Below are 23,647 nucleotides of genomic sequence, written 5' to 3'. Positions count from 1 at the left end.
TAAAAGAAAAGATCAAATCATTACTGTATATCAGGCAAAACATAAATATGATTTGAAATGGAAAATTATTTCCTCAAAGCATTAGTTTTAATAGTTCTACATAAAATGAGTGACCTAAGTCAACCAATTTTCAGTACTTAGTTTTAATTCAATAGGCTTAATAAGGCATTGCTTTAGTCTTAATTTTCAGTTTAAAGGAACACAAGATTGGTAAGCCAAAAATCTGGTTTACCTTTTTTCCTTTTTAGAAGTGTTTGCAAAATGCATGCATTTTTCGTATCATTTAATACAAAATGAATGCCTATTTTTTAAAAACAAGTACCAGTAATCTATATGATAGCCAAATGAGCAACCCCATGATAACTAATCATTATATAAGCATATGATAGAGGAAAGAGAGTTTGGCAAGGAAACAGATTTCAAGCTTCCAGGGAATTACTATAGATACCAAGTAGTAAAAAAATTCAACAGCTATGAAAAGTGCTCTATATAATTTATTGAGCACAAACCTGTCCTAAAGAGATTCCAATCCAATTTAAACACAGTCGCTAGAACAGGATCAGGTCTATAAAATATATACCATATTGACATTAAAAGGGGTATCTCCATTTGTCTAGTTACTTTAGTAATGTAATAGATTATCTAGCCCTCCAGCCATATTACCTAATTTTAGAAACTAAGCTGGGGTGTGCTGTGTCTGTATTTTGATAGGATACCACCAAAGAACACCTGGGGGTTGAAGAAGTGGTTGTGTTGATTCAGAAGATGGTATTCTTCTCTGAGAGTCAGCAATGAGCCAATGTACAAGCATAGTATTAAGGGGAACTGCACTACTCTCTTCAAAATAAATAATAAAAATCAACTACGCATAAAAAAATTCTATTGCATTTTCCTAAAACTAGGGTTGCATTTCCCAGTACTTTGTCCTAATACTTAAATTTCATCTAAAATCTTCCCTGCAGTTTAAATTGTTTACGGTATTCTTCACTTCCTGTTTTAATTTAGGTTTTCATCCAGAGGTGGGTAAAATGAACACTGGGACTGGGACTTGGGTAAAGCTTCCTAAATATTCTTGGATATGAAAGATGTTATATAAGCATAAGATCATTATAATTACAAAAACTTGGAGTTCCAGTTATAAACAGCTTTACAGTGTATTAAAAACATTTAGATTGTACTAGATAGTTAACGTTTTTTCTATGGTGACTATTTTGCACCTGTAGTGTTTCAACACAGAAGTTATTTGATGTTTCGCTGTTCTTTCTTTACAGCAGATGAGTCAATTGCCTTGCTGACAGATTCTAAACTCAGTCTAATATCATTCACATTTGTTCTGTTGAAGCTAATTATTACCCAGAAAGAGATTGGTACATGCATACAATTACAGGTGGTACATTACTTACATCAAACTGAGCCAGAATAGTTCCAGTGATAAGCCCCTCTGCTAGTTGAATCATAGATTCCCGCAGAGCATTATCGTCCTGATGGACACCATCCAGGGGGGATTTCTCAGGGATGTACTGGAAGTCAGGCTCACTCTCCAGCTTCTCTTCCACCACATCGTAGACAGCTACAATAAATAAAGGTAGGAAGGTTGAGGGAGGCTCTAACCTAGCATGTTCTTTAGCTGTAACAGTGAATGCTCATCTTTTAAATAAGAAAAATGGCAATTCAGTATTGCTTCTACAGGAAAATCTGTGGTAGAGTACCATTAAGAGTCAGACTTTAATCCATATCAACAAAAAATTCAGTGTTCAAACCGTTATGCTCCACCCTAAAACTACATTGTTATTTAGTTTACTGTCGAGTAAGAAATGGATTTTCACATAATCAATACTGCTAAAACCCTTCTCCCTAACCCGTGTCATATCTTGCCTTCTTTACTGTAACTTTCTCCTCTTTGGCCTCCCCAATTTCCACATCACATCCCTCAAGTCACTGTAGTAACTGTTTATCTTTTTTGTTTTGAGTTTCACTTTGCCGGGAATTAATTAGGCTAAAACTGGAAGACCACTGGCTAGAATGACATTCGTAGGCCCCACTATAATTCTGTGAACACTCTGTGTAAAAGTACTGCCTGTAAACAAATATGTATTCAAATATACACAGTGAAGTATATATTACAGCTAGCACACAAGCGTATGCTCTTTTGAAAAGTTTGCCCATAAAGTAGAACACTGTAAAAATGTGAGTGAGGAAATTATGGCTACTTTTTAATTCTGCATTTTAAGGCTTTTTATTTCAACCACAACTATAAACAACACACAAAGGGGTATTAACTTGGTAAATCTGTAAACCAATTTAGCAGAATTTAATTTTATATGACTATGACAGAGGAAGAAAATATACAGAAACAATGAAATGGCTTAAATACATAGAATGGGAAGTAAAATGATTAAATAAAAGAAGCGAGAATCATGTGTCAATTGGTTGAGGTAATCTAGTGGAGTGATTTCAACTATTCCAATTATTTCTCAGTATATTTTTCTGCTGCATGGCTCTTTATTGTGATTGGGTAGTGGAGCAGAATTAAACACACGGCAGCTGACTGTTGACAACATTCCAATATAAATGCCATGAACATACTGTATAAGCTTGTTTTTTTAAGCATTTTCTTTTATTAAGCTGCCTCCAGTAAAAATGTTACCAATAATTCTCAATTGCTTTGAAGATATATTTTAAGTCCTTGAATACTATCATATCTATGTGACAATTTCCAACGACACCCAAAATTGCCATTTTGGGATGGACTATCCTCCGCACTACAATCAATTTGTGCAGTCATCTGGCCAATTTGTACCTATTGTGATTCAGGAATAAAATTTATGTCAAGCCCTCTCGCTAAGAATACCTAATTATTTTTCATATCCCTATTTTGGGTATTTAAATTTTGTTTTAAACACTTACTATTACAGGTATGAATGCTTGCAGTACAAGGTATTTCTCTGTATTTGTATATGATTGAAATGCTGCCTTCTTGTTGTAATCTTATGTACTTTTTCTAAGGGGGAGCACCTTTTTGTAAAGAGTATTAGCATCCTTAACCCAGGACACAACGTGAAGGCTAGAAAGGAGGAGAGGGAAGATTTGTTGTGTTACATATAAATCACTCACCATTGGGTCGTACTAGGAGCACAAGTTCCCCCGAATGCCTCTCACAGCTCTCTTTAATAAACATGACAACTTGATCATGGGTATGTTCCGCTATATCCCTGCCATTTATCAATACAACCTGGTCCCCTTCATTCAAACGAGGGACACAGAGGTCAGCCTGCAACATGAAACAAATTTAGTTTTACAAACACAGAGCACTCTAAAAACAAAGCTTTTGTATTTTGTTACTTTAAAATGGCAACATAAGAAACAGCATAACTGTGTTCAGGAATGTGGATTCTGCCAGACTCATTTATATAGTTGCCACATTGGATCAAATGATATATAAAGCATTACATAACACAGCAGACAGTGCCATTCATATGAATATTTCAATTCACAACCAGGAGGAGTCTGTCATTTCAACATGCCTTTCTGATGCTGTTACTCCCTGCTCCTTGTATGTATGCTGAAGTTGAATGCTTGGATAAGCTCTCCAGCGTTTGAATTATATTCTACATTAACACTGGGGATGCAGGACAAGCTCAGAAATCTCAGAAAGGAGGGCAGCAGCATGGCAAAACCTTGACCAATTCAATTTCACAAATCTAAGAGCAGAAAGCTTCTAATATCACATTCAAGGCAACAAAAAGAAGATGGGGGGGGAGGGGGGCAAAGAAAATGCACCAAATCCAGTTAATCTGGGCAAAAAGAACCAGCAAGTGAAAATACTATTTATGTTACAATTTAACCATGGTTGCAGAGAGGAAAGGGCAGTGCATTCCCCATTTATCACCACCACAGCATTGCTAGATGTTTAATCCATTCATCCAAAATTAACTGCAACAGAAACAAACCAATTTGTTACATAGAAAATAAATTAGGAAAAAAATAATTAACTGGGATAAGAACAATTTAATATAAGGATGTCAACATATACATTTTAATGATTTTATTTAGATCAAAGCTACTTTGTTGTTTTAATGTAAGCAAATGTGTCTCTTATTCTATTAATTTCTGACAGGTGCACAACACAGAGCTGGCATCACAAAGGCTGAATACCAGGTCATTATTTCTGGCAATCAACTGCCACAATATTGTGCCTAGTCTGAAGACATTAATGGTGCTCACTGAACACCAGAAACACCACCACAGAATCAGACCTGATGAATGATTCATTATGTCTGGTTTAATCTAAATCTTGACATTGCTCACAACTGCATGTGTCAGTAAAAACAAAAGGGATTTGCAATTTTTAACAGAATAAAAGTTTGTCTCAACACAATTTGTGACAAAATCCCATGAATGTTTAAATTAAAAATGTATGCTAAATAACAATGTTTTTAGGATGAGTGGGACATTATATATCAAGAGTCAAGAAACAGCTATTATAACTTATTGTAACCACTTGCAGTGATGAAACTTTATTGTATTGAGAAAATATTCATTTTTATTATTAAAGCATGCACCACACTAAACTATGAACTTTAACTTTCAAGAAAGAAAGAAAGAAAGAAAGAAAGAAAGAAAGAAAGAAAGAAAGAAAGAAAGAAAGAAAGAAAGAAAGAAAGAAAGAAAGAAAGAAAGAAAGAAAGAAAGAAACTCACTTACAGATAGCAATGTAAGCAGTTTACTTTTATTTAATGTAGGAATTTGTAGAAGAGCATGTAAGTGATATTGAGGAGATTATATTCTGTCTGTAGTTTATTTTCATTCCACTGTCCTCCTTTAATTAGCAAAAAAGTATTTTTAACATTATGTTTTAAATGTATTTAGTTCCAACATTTAATTGGCCACTACTTTCATTTATTATGTGAGGCAGTTAAAGAACAAGCTGTCAACAAGGTATGGGGACTACTACCCTAAAAGTAATATGTTAGAGCAATTTTATTCCTAGCAAGGTGTGGCCAGAACGTTTTCCCTCAAGGAAAAAGAAAACACAAAGGAAAGGACTTACAATAATTATGATCACACACATCTAATTAGAAAAACAAGGTGGGTGAGGTAATATCTTTTATTGGACCAATTTCTGCTGGTGAAAGAGAGAAGAGCTTCTCTCTCTCACCAATAGAAGTTGGTCCAATAAAAGATATTACCTCACCCATCTTGTCTCTCTAATATCCTGGGACCTACATGGCTAGAACAACACTGCACACAGCTAATTAAACACCACCACTTCCAAGTTTTTCTGACAACTTACTGGTGTTCCTGGAGCTACCCTGGACACTATTACCGGCATCTTCTGGTCATATCCTCCCTTTAAAAAAAATTCAAAAAGTCACAAATCGTGAGTGTCACTGAACAATCTTTAAAAATATGAAGAGACATCTATTTTTCATTACCTTTACATTGAAGCCAAATCTTCCATTTTCGTCTGGTTTCATTCTGATCAAAACAAGATTGTCATGGGGAACACCACCATTGGGCTAAACAAAAAGGAAGTATATAACATTACATGTAATTTGTTTTCAGCTAATGTAGGCTTTAAAGAAAGATTAGACTAATACCACAGCTGTTCCAAATGTCCTCATCAAATGTCCAATAATTGCTATTGGGCCCTGAAAAAGCAGCAGTAACCATGAAAATAGTTTCTCTCACCCTAGTTTGATGTGGGGGATCATGAACTCAGAGTTGCTGTGCACAACTAATCTGCAAATGTGTTCTCCTGGAAGCAAGCTGGCAAAATAGGGAACTACCCAAATAATAAACTGACTAATAAAATTACAAGTCATTTAAATATAACAGTTCCTGCAGTATCAAGTGGATATGTTACAAATTTGCTGTGACTGAAGTAAAAATGTATTGTTATATAGCTTGGGCAGGTCACAATACCTGTGTGTCTTAGTTTGCACTGGCTACAACTTGGGTTTAATATGGGGGCAAGTTTAGCAGGGAGCTCCTGGCCCTACAACTCACTTCTCCAGGAACAGTTTGAAATACTAATATGAGGTTTACTACACATGCTCCAGGGCTGTGTGGAGAGGAATATGAAGTGCCCTATGCAGACAGAGCTGGGGGATTATAATCCCCCCGCCACCCTTCCACATCATTTATTTGATTGAGGCAACATCACAAGCCCTCTCCCTCCACCCCACAAACTCCTATCAGGAAATTCCCATCCACTGCTCCTACCTCCTCCCACATACAAATGCAATTCTACATATTTCCTATGCCTCATTCAGCTCTTTCAGAACAGCACTGACGCTGGTGGCATGGCACAGCCATCTGTGGAACTACAGACCTGAATCTTGTGCCTTTCAACAAGGTGCTATTTCAATGGCTTTGAATTTGCTTGAACTAGCCCCTCATACTTATCCTACCTCACAGGGATGTGAGGTGGATTAGTCATTGTTTTGCACAGCACTTAGAGGAGGACGTAAAGTGTTAAATATTAAACAGTGATACTTCAAGTTAAAGGGACTGGTATTCAACTTTTTAAAAACCCACCTGCTTCTCTCCACATTGGATTATTTGAACCCTGAAAAGTTAAACTTGCAAAAGAACTCTGCAGTGTGTGGTTGTAGAGACTGGAAAGGAAGTGTAAGTTCATCTGGAGGATCCAGTTTGATGAACTTGAACTTTCAAAAGAAACATCTTCCTCACAAACCAGCTACCCTATCACTGACATGACTACATAGTAGAAAGCCCTTGATTCCAGAAAATACTTATAGTGTTGGAGAGAGGAAGGTTGGGGATAAGAAACAGTGCAAGTTAGGCTAACTATGCTTAATGTAACTGCAAGCCCTGCAAACTTAACTTGTACTTTGAGAGTTAAACTCAGTTTTTTCCCTCTCCCATGACATTCAGATTTAAGGGCTCAGCAGTTATTTCTACAAAAGCAGGACCATCATCCAGAGGAAAAACAAGATGAACAAACTTGACCCATCAGCTTACTGTGGATTTTTCAGGCGATGCGGGAACATCAAACGTTTCATTAATATGGTTATCCAGTTCTTGCTGGGAGTGTGAATAATGAATTTGGTTCCAACTGTTCTTTTTCGATTGTTTGGGTGGTAGTGCAGGAGGTTGCCCATCTATAGGAGTCTCTTGGGATCTAGATACAAAAATAAAATGGTGGCGGGAGAAAATTTTATATGAAAATTCTTAAGACTCCAAGCAAACTGAACAAGTGGCTAAAAGAACCCCAGAGTTTGAGAGTTACAAAAAATCTGACATTTTTGTTATCCGAAAGGTTTGATTTTGTGGATATGATTTCTACAGCATATATGCAAATGCATATGTTGTATAGAGTATATTTAAAAAAGAATCACGAACATTCAAAGATTGATTAAGCTAGAGTATTCTTGTTCAGTATATTGTTTCTTTTAAACAGTTTACCTTCTCTTTTAATCCACTTAATCAATATGTTGGAGATTGCTTTAGAAATCTCATACATACCTAGTAATCTATTTCTAAAACAAATATACATCATTTTATATTTTTCCCAAGCAGAAAAGCAATTAATTTACATCTTAGACTGCCTGTAAATTAAACCTTAACAATAAAGCTAAATTCAGTTTTGAACAAATTAGCACAATTAAGAATCTGACAATACTCATTTTTTGTACTTTTAACAGCAAGATGATTTAAAATCCAATCCAACATGAAAAAACTTCACACACTTTGTGCATTAGCTTCTTAAAACCACATTTGATTTGAAAGTTCTAAACATATGATTCTGCATGCAATTCACAATTTCCCACTGTCTAATTTGCAATTGAGTGCATATTATTCAGCAGCACATTTTTAAATATTACCTTGCATACAAAATTTAGCCCAAGAGAGAATATGTAGAGTCAATTTTTTTTAAATGGCATTTTTACCATGGATTTACCAGATTGATCTTTAACAATACTGCCCAAAATTAGGGTAGCTCCCTCAAAAGTTCACATTTCTAGACTAACGTGCACACTTGTTAGGTCTGAGACTGTGGTGCTGTAGCTTTAACAACAGCATACCAGTTTATGCTGTGTATTTATCTATTATAGTGGATACTCCCTTGACCACTTTTTATGGCATAAGAATTTAAGTACATAATTTTCTCATGACAAATGCAGGACTCATCTTTCATTTTAAGGCTTTATACTTATAAATGAAGTGGAAGATTTTCAGAGGCACAAAGGAGCAGTCAGGTGCTTAACTCCCTTTGACTTTGAAAATCAGTCCCTAAATACTCACAATCCACCAACTGCATTAAAACTCATTTTTATTAAGCACCTACCTACTTATTACGACTCAGATGGAGCACTACAATAAAGCTAGGGCCTAATCCTAAAAACATTTAGGCACATAAATAACTTCACCCTTGTGAGTATTCGCACTCAATTGGTCTGATCATATATGAGCCTTATTTTGCTAACAGCTAATTATGAAACATCATAATACTTCAACTCAATTTGCTGCAAGATCTAAAGTATCTTAGACAGCCACACGTGAAACTCAATACTGTATAATTTATTTCATTGTCATTAAAGCAAAACACAGTTCACAAGGCTCTAGTCATTAGGTAAAAAGGAAAAATATGGTGGTTGTTATCCCAGTAACATTAAATAAAGGAAGATATTATGTATTTTCTGATAAACAAATTATTTAAGCCACAAAAAAAAGTCTTTGCACATGACAGTGGAATGAGAAAAGGAGTATTTCACTTAGAAAATTATATAGCTTTCCCCCTGAAGTTTTGACGAAATATAATTAAGGCCCTTTGTATTAGGTATTGACTAATTTCCCCCCCAAATTCCCAGGTTTTTGAAAAAGCCAGTTTTGGGGTTTTACTGATTTTTCAGCACCCAATAATTTTTCAAAGGCAAGCGGATGGGCTGTGTTGAAAGGCTGGTGGGGGTGGGGGAGTCAGTATTCACAGGTTGCAGCCTTCCTTTCCTCTCCTGACCCTGGCCCTTCAGCATGGCCCCGTTCGCTCCCTCTGTGAAGGTGGGGACCGAGACAGGCAGGGAGCCAAGTGCTGGCAGATAAGGCTAACGGCTGCAGGGACAGGGCTGCAGGGAGTAAAAGACTGCACCCTTTGAATACTGGCCCATTCATGGACAGAGCCCCCTTCTGAGCCCGGTCCTTCAGAATAGGCCTGGATGAGGCTGCACTGAAGGGCTGTGGTCCGGAGGGGGCTGTGTCCATCAGGGGAAGCAGATGGGGTTCTGTGCAGATGGTCATGGCTGCCTGGACCAGGCTCCTTGACCGTCTAGCTCCCTGTGACACAGACCTCATGGCAAAGGTTCCGTTTTTTTTTTTTTTTTTTTTGCAAACATGCCCTTAGTCACCAGGGGATAATATATCTTGGTGATGGCCCATTCAAACAGAAGGGAGTTGTCACCCTGCCCTGTTTAGCCAGTGGTGTAATACCAGGTTCAATGGTCTAGCCTTGCTCCATCCCAGCCCCGGTACCGAGCCAGGGAGTCTCCGGTACGTCAAATACTGAGAGTTCTCTAGAGTGTGTGAATTCCTGCGGTACTGACTGAACCGGTGCCTATGATTGTCAGTGGGTCAGCATGGAGGGGATCAGGGATCTTGGCCGTACCGAGTGCTCAGAGGCTGAATGGCTTGCTAATGATGGTGCTAATGGTACTACTAATACTGGCAGCATCTTCTTAGCGGTGGTGCGGTCTTGTCCTTGCCTTTTTCTGTCAGTACCATTGCTTTGGTGCCTTTGCCCATCTGGTCTTTAGGCTCATCAATGATACCTGCTGCTTCAGTACCATAGCTCATGGTGCTCTTGTGAGCTATGGGTACCGTGTTAGGACTGTCTCAGTACCGAACGCGCCGGTGATCTTTTTTGGCTAGCTCGGGGCTCACTCTGGAGACTCACAGTTCTGGTTTTTGAAGCCTTACGCAAGGGGTCTTAGTCTGTTTTCTGTGAACCATAGCTCCTAGATGTTGAGGGCTGCTGGGAAGATTCGCGCTGTCTGGGTGACTCCTGGCACAGGTCCGGGGAGGGCTGAAGAGCTGCCTTCTTGAGGCGGAGCTTTTGTCTCAGTTCTCTATCCTTCCTAGATCTGGGCTTGAGTTGTTGGCAGAGACCACACTTTTGAGGAATATGGCTTTCCCCGAGGCAATGGCTACAGTGGGAATGTTTATCCGCTATAGGGATGGTCTCCTTGCACGAGAGGAACTTCTTAAAGCCCGGTAAACCAGGTTTACTCTGTGCTGGGGCAACCCCAGACAAAGGGGAAAATAAAGTGGGTTGGGGTTTTGTGGTAGGAAAGAGAAAATAAAGAAAGTTCTACAAATAAAAGAAAAACGCTTAATTAACTACTGAAATGCTGAAAGTGAAATAATGATCCAATGAATGGACAGCTAATAGCCCCGTCTCTAGCCAGAAGCAGTTGAGAAGGAACTGAGAGGGGCTCGCCCATGCAATGTTGAGGGGGGTAGGGGAAACAGCGCATGTGTGAGCCGAACAGACACTGCTGTCAAAGTTCTCCCATCTGCAGGGATGCAAGTGCACCTACAGTGGAGCACTCATAGGGACACTACTCAAAAGAACCATTTCTTTCCATCACACTCTCGTTTCTAGTTAAATCTCTAATCTTTCTTAAATAAACCTCCTTTGTCATTTATAGTAAGATTTCACAAGTGCTGTATGGTTTACAGGAGTAGTGGTTAAGGTAAAACTAGTAAACTGAGGCACACTGCTCCTTTGGGGGTAGAAGATCTGGGACTTCTCTGAGTAGCCTCTTTCAGTGACTGGATATCACAGGGGAATGGTTCAAATGGAACAGGGACGGGGTGCACCTGCAAGGTGTAAGGTGAAAACAGGGTTAAACTGCAAGGTGAAGACAGGGTTTGCATAGCCCAGAGGCAGTGGCGCCAGAAACGGGGGGGCCATAGCCCTCCCACTTTTTGAAAGTGGACGGGCTTGTCCTGTCCACTATTTGCTGGGGCGGACCCCCTTCCTCTCCACTTCCCCGAGTCCCCCACCGCCCCCCTCGGCCAGGCCAGCATGGAGCCTGGTCAGTTGTGGGAGCCATGCAAACCCTCCACCTGCCCACGGTGCGGGGGGAGCCGAGAGCAGACCCCAGCCCAAGTCCCGCTTGGTCCAGGGAAGGTGGAGGGTCCACGACTCCGCACCGGCTCACCACAGCTGCCCGTGTGGCTCTCCCGAACCTGGCTCCGGCCGGGTTGGGGAGCCTTTGAGCTGCAGCCTAGCCATGGTAAGAGCTGTGTGGGCAGATGTGGGGAGCCGCGGACCCTCCATCTGCCCTGAGCGGGAGACCTGGGGGGTGGGGACACAGGCAGGGGAATGATTTTGGGGCTCCCCCTGGGCTCCCTGGCCCTGGTCCAGCTTGGCCTTTGAGGGAAGAGGGGACAGAGGTGGGCCCTTTGGGGAGGGGCCTTGGGGGATGGGGCCTCAGAGGAAGAGGGGGCGGGGAAGGTTCCCACACCCTTGCTCAGAGAAGAGTGCTTGAGTGGCTGAAAGGCTGGTGGTGTTAAGGAACTCTCTCACACCAGAGGCAGGGAGCAACAAGGTGACTCTCAGTCCTGGGTAAGCCAAGAACTGTTAACTGCAGCAGTTGGCCCTAGGGCATAGAGCCCCATCTACTTCCTCTGCCAGACAGAGCCTGTGCAGGGGAAGCAAATGGGGCTACCTTGAATAGCTGAGGTTGGGAGGGGGCTGTATTGCAGGGGAACCAATAGTCACAAGGTGTCGTCTTTTGCTGCCCTTCTGACCCCAGCCCTTCAGCATTGTTCGCTTCCTTTGCATTGGGGGGAGGGGAGAAAGAATGAGACGGACAGGGAGCTGGGTCCCAGCAGACCAGACTGCTTAACCACAGCAGGGAGGGGAAGTCTTCCTCAACTGCCACATGGTGAATATCCCTTCACACCCCACGAGTTCTCTTTTTACTGATCTTCTCCCATTTTTAAAATTTTTAAATAAAACCCAATAAATTGCTGGGAAATTAAATAAGAAAAACAACAAAAACAAATCAAGAAAAAAGAAAATGAAAGGCCTTAAATATAATAAATAAGACTCTTTTAAAAAGGTATAAACAAAATATTAGAAACCTCAAACCTAAGTCATGTTGACACCCATCTTGGCAGACTTCTTATTTCTACATTTAAATGGATCTTATATCTACCAATTTGACAGATATTTATGCTTAACTTCCAAATTTTATCAAATTAAAATTTTTGTACCAGCAGAATGGTTGAAAAAACCCTCCTACTATTTCTTCAAACTGTAATGACTGTAGAAGCTGAGATTCATAACAGTAGGAAATAAAAGCATACTGAATAAGCATATTTCCTAATAGTAATTTCCACAAAGAACTTGATAACTTGTGGTGTCTTTTATCAGAATGGGCAATGTGTGTTTTATTTTTCCTTCAGCAGCAATAGAAACAGTCTTTCATCAGTTTTTGTAGAGAGAGAAAAACTGATTACTAACATTTTCTAATTAACTTTCAAGGCAGTTATAAATTATTTAGGCACTGGCCCATTATTAGTATTTAGAGATTTTTAATTGTCTGCATATTTATTCTGTGAAGAGTCTCGCTGGCATAGTTTACTCATCTTTTTTAAGTGATGGACAAGAAGATATGTTTTCCTGTAAATGTTAACTTCTGAAAGTTAGCAAATATTAAGAAGTTTAAAAAACACAAATAATTCCAACAACAAAGCAAAAAGGTGATCTTTTTGGCTACCAGTCTTCATATACGAGTTAATGAAAACTGAGAATTTCCTATAGAAAATATAAACTAATAGCAAACATTTGAAAAAAAGATACTTAAATGAGCACTTTAGTAGTAACAGTGCAAAGAGCTATAATATATTAGCATAATGAATTGTGAGAACTAACAATCAAGCCTGGGGCAAAAACTTCATTGCTTTATATCTGCTCAGTCAGCTCTGAATTTCCTTATGAATGCTTAGACAATGACAGCGAAAGCAGCCTATTTTGCAGTCAAAGCAGCTCTCTGTGTTACCACATTCAGCAATTTGCATAATAATAAAACAAAACAAAAAACCCCACACTGACAAACTGCATGTATTTGATATAAATATTCGGTCTGCCTTTTAATATACCAACATAAATAGTTTCATATATATAGCATGAATTTATTAAAAAACACACCGGTCATGTATTACTAAACAGTAGTAAGTGTCAGAGTGTCACCAGGACCAGATGGTATTCACCCAAGAGTTCTGAAGGAACTCAAATGTGAAATTGCAGGACTACTAACTGTAGTCTGTAACCTATCATTTAAATCAGCTTCTGTACCACATGACTGGAGGATAGCTAATATGACAGCAATTTTTAAAAAGGGCTCCAGAGGTGACCCCGGCAATTACAGGCCGATAAGCCTGACTTCAGTACCGGGCAAACTGGTTGAAACGATAATAAAGAACAAAATTTGATGGGGAATAGTCAACATGTTTTTTTGTAAAGGGAAATCATGCCTCACCAATCTACTAGAATTCTCTGAAGGGGTCAACAAGCATGTGGACTAAGGGGATCCACTGGATATAGTGTATTTAGATTTTCAAAAAGCCTTTGACAAGGTCCCTTACCAAAGGCACTTAAGCAAAGTAAGCAGTCATGGGACAAGAGGGAAGGTTCTCTCATGGATTGGTAACTGGTTAAAAGAACAAGGGTAGGAATAAATGGTCAGTTTTAAGAATGGAGAGAGGTAAATAGTGGTGTCCCCCTGGGGTCTGTGCTGGGCCCAGTCCTATTTAACATATTCATAAATGATCTGGAAAAAGGGGTAAACAGTGAAGTGGCAAAATTTGCAGATGATACAAAATTACTCAAGATAGCTAAGTCCCAGGCAGACTGCAAAGAGCTACAAAAGGATCTCTCAAAACAGGGTGACTGGGCAACAAAATGGCAGATGAAATTCAATGTCGATAAATGCAAAGTAATGCACATTGGAAAACATAATCCCAACTATACATATAAAATGACGGGGTCTAAATTAGCTGTTACCACTCAAGAAAGAGATCTTGGAGTCATTGTGGATAGTTCTCTGAAAACATCCACGCAATGTGCAGCGGCAGTCAAAAAAATCAAACAGAAAGTTGGGAATCATTAAGAAAGGGACAGATAATAATACAGCAAATATCATATTGCCTCCATATAAATCCCTGGTACGCCCACATCTTGAATACTTTGTGCAGATGTGGTCGCCCCATCTGAAAAAAGATATATTGGAATTGGAAAAGGGCAACAAAAATGATTAGGGGTATGGAATGCCTGCGGTATGATGAGAGATTAATAAGACACTGACTTTTCAGCTTGGAAAAGAGACGACTAAGGGGTCATATGATTGAAATCTATAAAATCATGACTGGTGTGGAGAAAGTAAATAAGGAAGTGTTATTTACTCGTTCTCATAACACAAGAACTAGGGGTCACCAAATGAAATTAATAGGCAAGCAGGTTTAAAACAAACAAAAGGAAGTACTTTTTCCACATAACGCGCACACAACCTGTGGAACTCCTTACCAGAGGATGTTGTGAAGGCCAAGACTGTAACAGGGTTTAAGAAAGAACTAGATAAATTCATGGAGGATAGGTCCATCAATGGCTATTAGCCAGGATGGGCAGGGATGATGTCCCTAGCCTCTGTTTGCCAGAAGCTGGGAATGGGCGACGGGATGGATCACTTGATGATTACCTGTTCTGTTCATTCCCTCTGGGGCACCTGGAATAGGCCACTGTCGGAAGATAGGATCCTGGGCTAGATGGACCTTTGGTCTGACCCAGTATGGCAGTTCTTATGTTCTTTTAAAAATTAACGTAGGAGGTATTTTAATTATCTCAGGAAATTACAATCAGAAACATCACAACGTACTGTGAAATAGCAAGAGGAATATGAGAACAAACAGCAATATTTAATATTTGCTATGGTCTCAATAAATGTCAGTTATTCAGAGTGCTGCAGTATGGACACATTTCTACACCTTTCTACAATAGATACTTTCCTCTATTTGCTGTTGAGGATCACACATCAAAAGGTAAAGTTGCCAGAATGTTAAATGCAGGATTTGGAAGTTTATTATCCAGATTACAGGAAACACCTGTAATTTGTGCTGATAGCCCAGTTGTGTCTGCAATAAAATAAGCTAGGTCAAAGTTTCATTGACCCTAAATACTGCAGGAATCAGGATATACTTTTGTCTCTAGCTTTGGAACTAGATTTAATTTTATTTAAAAACTTTTCAGCACATACGTGCACTGAGATGCATCTTATTTACAGACCTTTCAGTCCTGGTAAAAGAGTCAACCTAAATGAGTTCAGTGATCTCAATATCTTTGTTATTGCAAATATTACACCATAAAAGTAATCAGAACAATTCAGCAAACCCACTAGTTTTATTTGCTTAAAACAGCACAATAAAGACTAAACTTTTCTGGCAGTGAAAAGTGTACTCTTCAAATTAAAATGAACTGAATCTGTAAGTAATGCAAGGCATCTCCTCTAGAATATTGCAGATATAAACAGGCTTAATGCTACAAGGGTCCTGAGAGGTATAGCTCTCTTAGTTCCCTAACTTTAAACTCTCACAGTTTACAGTCCAAAGAACTTTTTATTTTAAACATAAAAAGCTCATTTGTATTATATATATTTAACGCATAACAGTGCTCTGCCACGTGTTACCTGGACTTTAAATTGGTGCTAAGTAGTTTAAAGCTAACTTTTTGTCCACAGATTTTTTTTTTTTATGATGATCTCTATTCTTTTATGATTATCAAATCCTGAATCAGTAACATTTTGACACTTCAAAGAAACAAGGAGGTAAAATTTTCAAAAGCACATAAATGACTCAGGAGCCTACGTTCTATTTTTAAGTGACATGTGTCACTCATGTGACAAACTACATGTTTTTAAATGGGACTTATGCCAGGTCTACACTACAACTTGTGTCGGCAAAACTTATGTCACTCGGGTCGGGGGTATGGAAAAAAACACCCTCTTGAGCAACGTAAGTTTTGCCGGCATAATTTGTAGTGTGCACATTGCTATGTCAGCAGGAGAGCTCGTGGAGGTGGTTTTATTATGTCGATGGGAGAGCTCTCTCCCGTCAGCATAAAGCGGCTAGATGAGCAATTTTACAGCAGCACAGCTGCAATGGTACAGCTGTGCCGCTGTAAGCTCGCTAGTGTAGACATAGCCTTAGACACCTAAGTCACTGTGTCATAGGTATATTATATATTTGACTACGTCCCAATTTTGCACATCCAATTCAGACAAAATTCAGTCTTTGTCTAGTCGTAGCTTTTCTGCTTCTCTCACACACACCTTTACACTTTCTTCCCTGCCACATTTTATGCAAGGAACATCCATGCCTGAACTGATCTGCAAAGCCACTACGCTTTCCTAGAAGGCTTTTCAAGACTCACTTCTGTGGTGACCCTTACGAGAAATCAGCTATTTACTAAATAGAGTAAGGGGTAGTTTGAGAAAGCTGATAATCACATTACCACCAAGCCAAAAATATAGAGCAGATATGTATATTTATACAAAAAGTTGTTTATATTACATTGTGGCACTCTCTCCCACTTTTTGTATGCTGCTCTTCATCTTACATTATAAACTCTTTGGAGCAGGAACCACATCTCCCTCTGTACAGCACCTACCACAATGGAACCCTAATATGCCACTACCATAATATGAATATCACACAGCAACAACAGACATAAAAATGTCTCTGTTTGAAGTCAGATACCTTTGAAGTCACATTCTGGCAGGATTAAAAATGGGAGTTTTATATTATTAGGAAGAGGAGATTGCCAACACTTATTCTAACATTGTAAAGGCAAGATACATCAGCTATTAAAATTGGGAGAATTTTGTGTCTTATAAATGCTTTATTAGGTCATTATAAGAGGTGTTTTACATTTATTACTTTTAACTTCTCTCTCTAAAACAGCCCTGAACAGTTGGTCTGCTAGTAAGTTACAGGCAGAGAGATACAACAGAAAGTTCACATACAACTTCTTAAACACTGTCTAAAAATTAAAAAAAACCCTAAAGCAGATTTTCTGACACCTAAGGCACATATAAAATACATGATGGTGTGGAATAAATGTTTTATGGGTTTTCCTTGGAGATGATCTGCACAATTTGCTTGTTTACTGACCCATCCCAAAATTATTATGACAATTATTTTATACCACATCAAGTGTTCAATTTATCTACATAGAAATAGATTTGGTGGTGATATGAGAGAGAGAGAAATAGCATTTATTACGCACCTTCTACCATTTTATTTGCACTCTGCCCATCAATCCAGTTCTATCAAAATTTCTAACATTTGAAACCTATGAACAACTTCAAACAACCACTTCTTCGTTTTAAAATAAACTTGTAAATTTTTCCTATTTTCCCACAAATACAGAATTCCCCACAAAAAATGGCCTTTGTCTGGGCCCCAGCATGAACGATAACTAATTCTGCTCAGTGACAGGTAATTTGTGACCATGAAAAACTAGAAACGTGTGCCTTATACCAGTGAAAAAGGAAGGTTCCTGTGACACTTATCTATCGATAAATTACTTTCATTTTTCTGGTGAGTAATATCTTAGTTTCCTTCTTCATTTGAGCTCTATATAATTGGTCTCATAGTAAAGTTGAGATTTAGGCATGTATAGCGAAAATTGTACCAATATTTTTTTAAAAATAAATAAAAAGCTTTATAGTATTTAAAAAAATTCTTTTAAATATGTGACACACAGAGAATACAGTTTTTGACCCCTGAAAATAATGCAACATTTCCAAACCCATGCCACTAAAACCTTTACATCAGACCACAAAATCATGCATTCTTTCCTTCTTGCAAAAAAATATCTTGTATACACACTGAGAATGATACTCACATAACTCCACCAAACCTATCTATAGGCACTGAATAAAATTATGACATAAGTAAAATCCTACACCATTGTAACACCTGAATTCAGGGCACTTACTCTGGCAACTATCCTTTTATCAGATCTATATTAATGCCCTCTAAAAATAGTTATTTATAAATGAATGGTTTTTGGACCTGGGCTTTACTGATAAAGATTAAAGGGAACTAAATAAACTCTCCAAGGTAGGGACTCTCTCTATCAGGGCCTCAATGTGCTATAGTAATAATATATTAATGGCTGAACTCACGGTGATGATTCCAGAATGATGCTATTAGCTTGGGTGGAGGATGGAGATCTGTGATTTGCAAAAACTTCACTTGGTGAGGTGTGAACTATGTGGTCCACTAAATGTCCAACTGAAGATGGTCGTAAACGGGATCCCTCTTGAGTAAATGCAGAATTGCGACTAAATGGGAAAAGAATAATTAAGCAGTTAGAAAATTCTCCAAGATTGATGCTTTTAATCTGCATTGTCCTAAAACTATAAGTGTACAATTTTTAAAAAATTATTTATTTTCCTTCTAAATGTAAGCATATATTCATATACATAATTTTACTGAAGAATTTTAAACAGTGAATTGTAATTCCATTAATTCATTTTCACTCATTCAATTAATTTTTCTTTCAATTCCATTATTTCAAATTCTCAAAACCTTTTTATTATTTCAAAAAATACTGAAACAATAACCAAATCAGAGATATTATGAAGAATGGCTTATTTATCACTTCGTAAAACGAGTAAAAAACCCTCTCTTGCCATAAATACTGAAGGTCATGAAACATGCCTGCAATACTTTAAAGAAAGGAGTTCTGCTTATAATAGTATGACCCAGTGGATAGGCTGGCAGTCAAAAGGACCGGAGGTGAAATCCTGGCTCTATTGAAGTCAATGGCAGAACTCTAATTAACTTAAACAGGGCCAGGATTTCAGCCTCGATTCTATTCCTAACACAGTCACCAACCTTACTGTGTGACCCCATGATAGTCACACTTCAACTTCCTGCCCCAGTTGTCCCATCTGAAAAATGGGTCTTTTGACACTTACCTTCATTTTAAATACCTTGAGATTAATGGGCGAAAAGTGCTTTATAGAATCTAAGCATTATTATTAAATAATAATACTTAGAATGTAAAATGTTTCAGATATTAGCCTAACACTCTGGAATAACTTCTAAAGACAAGAGACATTCAATGAGAAATCACCATTTATGCAATACTGAACTGTTCTCATTCAGCATCACTTTCAGCAGACTAAAAGAACTGCTTTCCTATTTTGTAAAAAAAATCAAGAATGCTTTTCATTCATCATAAACAGAAAACAAGAAAGCTTCCTGATGTTTAAAAGTAAATTTTGCAGGTAACAAAAGAAATGCAGAAAAACAGGGAAATTAACCCACTAGCATTTTTTACTGCCTATACCTGGAACACATGTTAACAAGAGGTACTGTATTATAGAACCAAAAAGTTAAATTCTAAAATTATTCCTGAATAAAATAATTATACAGCTGAAGGTTTTATTAATGTCATCTCTTCAAGCCATATTTATCATCTCACATGCTCTGTTAGCACTGTCAGATATATTAGATATATTGCAATTATAATCCAGCTGTTAGCGGTCATGCAAGGAAATGTCTGGGGAAACGCCTTAAACTATTACGGTATTTAGTGCCAAACGTTACACTTTTTTATAGGTTGGATGCTTTTGAGATGCATCTAGAATTATTATATACCAAAGAATGTCATCAAAAATAAAATTTAGAACATTGAATTCCACATAAAGGAATGTTAAGAGCTAGTTTGTAGAAATTCCCTTGTGAAACAAACAGCTTAATTTTGGTAATGAACTAATGTTTTGTTATAGCACAGGGATAACTGACAAATAAGAGGTGAACAGGCAATGATGACTGCAGAGAGGATACGCCACTCTACTTACTGATTTGGGGTTCCAGGTGGAGATCGTGATGGTAGGCTCTGTGTTTCTAACCTGTCATCAGACAATGAATTCCTACTCACTACCTCCCAGTCCATCCCACTCATCAATTTCCGTGCCAAGGGTTTACTTGGGGATCTAGAAGAATGAAGTAAATAACTGATTTGAAATTGTATCAGATAATTGCAAAATTACACAACATTTTGGAAGTTCTCTCATAAAAATCCAAAGACCATGGGAGGTAGAAAGATAAAGTAAGGCAGTGGTGGATTTAGAGTTAGTGGGGCCCTGTGCGTAGCTTCATTTTCGGGGACACAGCCAAGAAAAAGAAAGCTAGACCCCTGTCCACCCCAGGCGCAGGTCCAGACCTGGGTGTGGGCCGCAGGGTGGCAGCCGGGACCATAGGCGTGGGAACTAGGGGTGAAGGCAGGACTGCCGACAGAATTGCTGGCTCCAGGCCCCCGGAAGGGGCTGGGCTCGGGGCTAGCCTCCACCAGCCAGACCTTCAGCGCTGCTTGGGCTGTGCCGTCCGGGGCTTCTGCAGCGATTTAAAGGACCCGGGGCACCAGCCCACTGTTGGTGTTCTGCCCAGCTGGTGTTCTGCCCGCTTTTCCGGGCCGGCCAGCGGGGCGGCAGTGGAGCCCACAGAGCCTGGGAGCAGAGGGCAGCAGCCGGGACTTGGGGTGGCAGCGCACGAGTGGAGCTGCCATGGGGCTAGAGAAGGAGACAGAAGACATCAAGATCTTCATGGCTGAGGACAGCTTCGGGTGCCCTGGCGGCCTCACTGAACACATATCTGAAGGTGGGGGGTGGGGGAAGGGCACGGCTCCATCAGTGGCCACCTGAGCGCCCCACTGCCTCCGCGCGCTGATCTCTGCTCGCCTCCCCTGGCCGTGGGTCCTTGCAAAGCAGGCAGTTGCGATCCCTCTTAGCTGCTGCGCTGCAGCCCCCATGGCCGGGCTCGGGCACCTCCCTGTCTCCCCAGGAGCCTGGGCTGTTCTGAGCTAACAATATGTTTTAACGTAAGTGGCGCGGGGCAGCAGCCCGGAACCCGGGCGGCAGCAGACCCTGCAGAGCCCCGGGCACCAGCCAGGACCCCGGGCGGCAGCAGAGCCCGCAGAGCCCTGGGTGCCAGCCGAGACCCCAGACGGCAGCAGAGCCCTGGGCACGAGCCGGAAGCCCGGGTGGCAATGGAGCCCGCAGAGCCCTGGGCGCCAGCTAGGAGCCCAGGTGGCAGCAGACCCTGCAGAGCCCTGGGCACCAGCCGGGAGCTCGGGTGGCAATGGAGCCCGCAGAGCCCTGGGCGCCAGCAGACCCTGCAGAGCCCTGGGCACCAGCCGGGAGCTCGGGTGGCAGCGGACCCTGCAGAGCCCTGGGCACCAGCTGGGACCCTGGGTGGCAGTGGAGCCCGCAGAACCCTGGGCAGCAGCCGGGACCCCGGGCAGCAGTGGAGCCCCGCATAAAATGTGGGGATGCTGCAGCACCCCCCGCACCGCTAGTTCCCACGCCTATGTTTTGGGGCCCCCCTGTCATTGGGGGCCCCGTGCCACGGCATGGTATGTTTCAGGGTAAATCCGCTCCTGAAGTAAGATAAAGATTTCATGAGGAAAATAGAAGCACTTTCAATATGAATTCATCATGTTGTATTTCCTGTGTTTACTACAAGAGAATCTAACTTTCCCTGCATAATATAATAGCTACAATTGACATTATTTAACATTTCTGTTATTTAAGTTAGTAAAACAATTTGGATGACGTACTAACTGGAATTAATAGGATTTGCTGAGATGCTTTCTATAGAACTAAATAAGGTATTAAAATTTGGTCTAGATATAATTAACACCAACACACCTTGCTTTCAAGCTAGTGCAGTAAAAAGTCTTCAAAAATGAGCTTGGCATAAAAGTTAACATTAAGAGAAAATACTATTTTTGTCCAAAATAAAAATGAACTTAATTATGATGCTCTGAAAAAAGCTATAGAAAACTAATAGATGGTAATTACAAAAACAGAGTGAGATTTTACAAACTAAAAACAAAGACGTTATATCAAATTTTGGATTAGAAGAATTTGAGGCTTCATTGCAGCTAAGAATTTGAACATTTACCACACAGAGTTACAAGAACTCATTTTCACATTCATTAGTGTGCTTAAACCATTCATTTTAAAAAGGAGACAGTGCAATTCTTTTATCTTTTCAAAACAATATTGCTCTAAACCACCTAATTTGTAGATACTAAACTTTGAAAACCGTCCTCAACACTTTATAGGCTGCAACAGATTAATATAACTTTCTCTAAGATAAGAAAGCTCATGTTTTTTTTTTCATCTAAAAACAATATCACTCAAGAAAAAAAACAAACTCACCTTATTTACTGTACTCAGGTTCTGATCTCTTGGAATACTACTCTCTGCTACCATCATAGACAACTGAAGTGTTTATCAGCAAAGTTTAGATTCAAATATTTTATTTTAATAACAGTTCTAACCTCAGAGTCCCACCCACTTATGCTTGCTGTCTCCGTTTCCTGTTCTTTGGGGAAATTTCGAAGAAAGAGTTACCACACTGCAGCATGAGCTTTTCGATGCTGTGGCTTTTTGGTTTCTGACCTGAGTGCTAATTTTCAATACCTCTATGTCTAACTTTACACAATCTCTCCTGGATAACTTTTAGGTATAATCTGAAATATTTTAGCTATTGATTTAATTCTTCTTCTGCATCACTTTAATTACTGACATTATTCAAAATAACTTCTAATGCTGGGAGGAGGTAAACCACCAAACCATTCTAAATGCTTGTATGGCCTTTGAAAGTTCAGTAGAATCCTGAATCTGGATGTCTCAGTGGATGAGTTTTCATCTCCATTAAAAGGAATAGCCATTTGTAGTGAGGCGGAGTGGCCTCCCTTTGGACTTGAGAAAGAAGGACCACAACCCTCCCCCTGGTGGGCGGAGCCAGACCTGCCCCACCCCCCTCGCCAGAAGTAGCAGGGAGGGACAGGAAGTATAAAGAGAGGGCCCTGAAGCTCAGTTGGGCGGAAGCCACGGAAGGAGACAGACCTCTCCAGTCTGCTGCCGACCCTGGGGAGGAGTTGCCGGGACTGCCGTCTAAAGACTGCTCTGCCCCACCCAAAGGGGCGAGAGCATCAGACTGTTACTGCTTGTTCGCCTCTGCTAGGCAGTTACAGAGCTATAAACTTCTTACAAATCAGCGACGCCAGCGAGACCTGAGCCGGAGTGCTGTTGCCTGATACAGCAAGGTGGAATCGCCTCCCTCCCCACTTGAGAGTGAGGGACCACTATACCATTTAACACAGTTCACTACCCTTAAGTTTTAATCCTGTTGTCCAGTCAGTCTGCAGAATCACAGATGTTACTAAACAGATCCATGGAGTTGGGAGGAGGCACTATCTGAACAGGGATAAGGACTGACCTTTTTACCTGCCCAGCCAAACACCGGGGCAGTTGTGGAGAAACCCAGCATGGTAGCACGGCATGTAGGAAAATTATGAATTAATAGCCAGGAACATGAAATTCATAACACCTGAGGAGAGGCTGTAAGCTGCTAGAGCTTCAAATAGAGAATCCACCCAAACACACAAAAGATTTAAGCAGCACTACAGCACCTGACTGCATCCCCTTTAAGCAGAATTACTGCTCATGTTAAGCAAAAGAAGGTTACTTACTGTAACTGGAGGTTCTTCAAGATATGTGGTCCCAATCTGGATTCCAAACATGGGTGCACATGCACG

The 23,647-nt window shown here is 40.0% G+C and overlaps 1 protein-coding gene across 1 annotated transcript in view; it reads right to left on the bottom strand.

The window, feature by feature from the left end:
- PTPN4 (protein tyrosine phosphatase non-receptor type 4) overlaps positions 1-23,647 on the bottom strand; it is a 213,840-nt gene that overhangs the window by 26,745 nt on the left and 163,448 nt on the right. The window contains exons 14-20 of the mRNA XM_065413759.1: positions 19,899-20,033; positions 18,213-18,371; positions 6,988-7,147; positions 5,436-5,519; positions 5,294-5,350; positions 3,115-3,271; positions 1,404-1,570 (exon numbers count right to left, since the gene is read on the bottom strand). Of these exons, the coding sequence (XP_065269831.1) occupies positions 1,404-1,570; positions 3,115-3,271; positions 5,294-5,350; positions 5,436-5,519; positions 6,988-7,147; positions 18,213-18,371; positions 19,899-20,033 (919 nt within the window). The remainder of the gene's footprint in view (positions 1-1,403; positions 1,571-3,114; positions 3,272-5,293; positions 5,351-5,435; positions 5,520-6,987; positions 7,148-18,212; positions 18,372-19,898; positions 20,034-23,647) is intronic.

Source organism: Emys orbicularis, chromosome 11 (genome assembly GCF_028017835.1).
Source record: "Emys orbicularis isolate rEmyOrb1 chromosome 11, rEmyOrb1.hap1, whole genome shotgun sequence".
Lineage (NCBI taxonomy): Eukaryota > Metazoa > Chordata > Testudines > Emydidae > Emys > Emys orbicularis.
This window is presented reverse-complemented; position numbering and strand designations above follow the sequence as displayed.